The 2,343-nt window shown below is 41.7% G+C and overlaps 1 protein-coding gene across 1 annotated transcript; it reads right to left on the reverse strand.

Annotated features, from left to right (window-relative positions):
• Window positions 1-345: 345 nt before the first annotated feature.
• On the reverse strand, window positions 346-1,668 carry zgc:86599 (cytochrome c oxidase subunit 5B, mitochondrial; the record flags this gene model as incomplete). The annotated part of the gene is given in 3 exon segments (XM_014330315.2): window positions 346-702; window positions 877-976; window positions 1,598-1,668. Coding segments are annotated over 3 exon segments (284 nt in total), but the record flags the coding sequence as incomplete, so codon positions are not given.
• Between the last annotated feature and the right edge of the window lie 675 nt (window positions 1,669-2,343).

A 2,343-nucleotide genomic window follows, 5' to 3' on the forward strand; every position in this document is an offset into this window, starting at 1 on the left:
TCCTTCCTCTCGAGTCTCTTTCCCCCGGAAGTCATCTGCAAGTCATGACCTCTCGTGACGTAGCATACAAGACAAGTTACACCTCCTCTCTTTTAACAGACATTCACATTCCATGAAATTATGTTTTTTTAACGTAACTGATTTTTTCACACACTATTTATGCATTTTAGTAAACATTTATATCACATATTTATACCACTCTTAACCTCACCATGAACTGTTATTTTCTCTTCGACTTATTCTCATGAAAACCCATAATAAATACCACTGATATTTATCAGAGTATTACACACATTAATCATGGTTAACTATGAAAAACAGGAAGAAGACTCAGCGACGCACACAAACAGGAAGTTACGTTTATTGCTGCTCCTGGGAGGTGGGAGGAGTGTAACGTGTGCAGTACAATTGTGTGTGTGTAAACTGACTGAATGGAAATGTCTGAAGAAACTCTTTGTTCCCCGAACGTGTTTGATCCCGAGTACATGTAACGTGTAAGCAATGACTGATGAGGTCAGCAGGTACGTCAAGTAGGAGACAGCGAGAAGCGGACCGTGCCGCTTGCTCCGCAGGAGGAGGTAGTGGTGAGTCAATGGGGGAGTTCGTGGGGAACCAGCTTGTAGTGGGAGCCGCAAGATGGGCAGCGCTGGGCCTCACCCTCGTGGAGCCAGAACCAGACCACGGCCGTGTTGTCCTCCTCACCTGCACACAGGAAACTGGGTGAGAGCGGTGCCACCTGTACGTCACACGCACGCTCAGGTTTCCCCAGTGAGGATTATGCCCCGCCCATCTTTGAGCCTGGGGCAAAGTTTAACCCTCACCTGAGAAAGCCGTGGCCGACACACACACACTTACAAACAGGAAACAACAACTCACACACGCATCCCACAATCCTCTTGTTCGTGATGGAGGGAACCAGGTGGGGGTCGGCCTTGGAGCCTGCATAGTGCTTTGGCTTCATCATGTTGAAGGGGTCCTACAGGAGGGGGAGGAGTCAGGTGAGTCGGGGCGTGACAGTATTCAACATCAGTTTCATTTCAAAATTCATTGTTCATCAAGAACGATTCACCCGACTCAGAGGCTGACCTCAGATCAGCTGAGGCTGAGCTGCAGACAGAATAATTTATATTAATATTTGAAAATGAGCCGAGCAGCGAATATACCACAAAATAATTATTAATCATTAATAAAAAGGCAAAACACAGAAAACTAATGTTAATCAAATAACTGCTATATGAAAATAAACAAATAATCGAGAATACATTAACAAATATTAATACAAACTTAAACAAGCCCAAAAATACTAAAAATAGATATTATTATGAGTAACAAAATCAGTAAGTACTCAAAATAAAAATGTTTTATAGTTTTGCTGAAATATGTCGACACACTGACGGCTTGAGTCTGCTCGTTTCTCCTCAGATTTGATGTTTAATGATTTTAATCTTGATTTAATTTCTGGTCTCTGTGAAATATTGTGTTAAGATGAATCCACATCACGCTCTTCTTTTTCTACTGCTGGTTTTTTTAAACTACGTTTTTCATGTTTCTGGAGCACATGATGTCAGAATTCCTGTGCGTCGGTATGCTGTCTTACCTCGCCCTGTTTCATGGCCTTCATGATGACCTTTTCCAGCCCGGTGGCCTGCTCCTCATCAGTGGGAATCCCTGTGAACAGCACAGTGTGATTAACGAGCTTCAAAGCAAACACTGTTCATCAGAACTGGCTAATGTGTGGACTCCCTGTGGGTCACATGGCTACAGCACACGTTATTACAGGTTCTTATGACCTCAGTGAGTTGCTGAGTTTGTGAAACCTAAAGCAGCACGGGTTTCTCTCTCAGACATGAAAACATCTCAGTGTAAAACTGAAATGTTTGATCTGATGTTTTCATTCACGTCACTCTGATCCACTTCATTGATCATCGTCAGTCATGGTCACACACAGCAACTTAAAAATGCATTGATCACTGCCTTTAGCTGCAGACTACATACAAATTATTCAGGTTTCTGGGAAACTCTGGAAGTTAAAATGCTATGTTTATCGATACAATCTTACTGATCACTTCGATCGGCAAACCAGACCAATGACAACTTCCGTTACTCTCTCATGTGTTTAATCTTCATACCGATGAGACGTTCAAGGACCTTCATGGAGAAGGTTAAAATATGACACGTTAATTGTTTCAGATATAAAATATATTTTAGATTTTAAATCTCACCGCATTGACCGTCGTGATTACTAAATTCTGATATATTAAGACTTTTTAAATCTACAAGTCAAACAATCAGCCAACACACGGTTTTTAATAAATCGCAGGATATTAACATGAAGTCTGATCC

The sequence above is a fragment of the Haplochromis burtoni genome, unplaced genomic scaffold, assembly GCF_018398535.1.
Source record: "Haplochromis burtoni strain Fernald_Lab_line unplaced genomic scaffold, NCSU_Asbu1 Contig_412, whole genome shotgun sequence".
NCBI lineage: Eukaryota > Metazoa > Chordata > Actinopteri > Cichliformes > Cichlidae > Haplochromis > Haplochromis burtoni.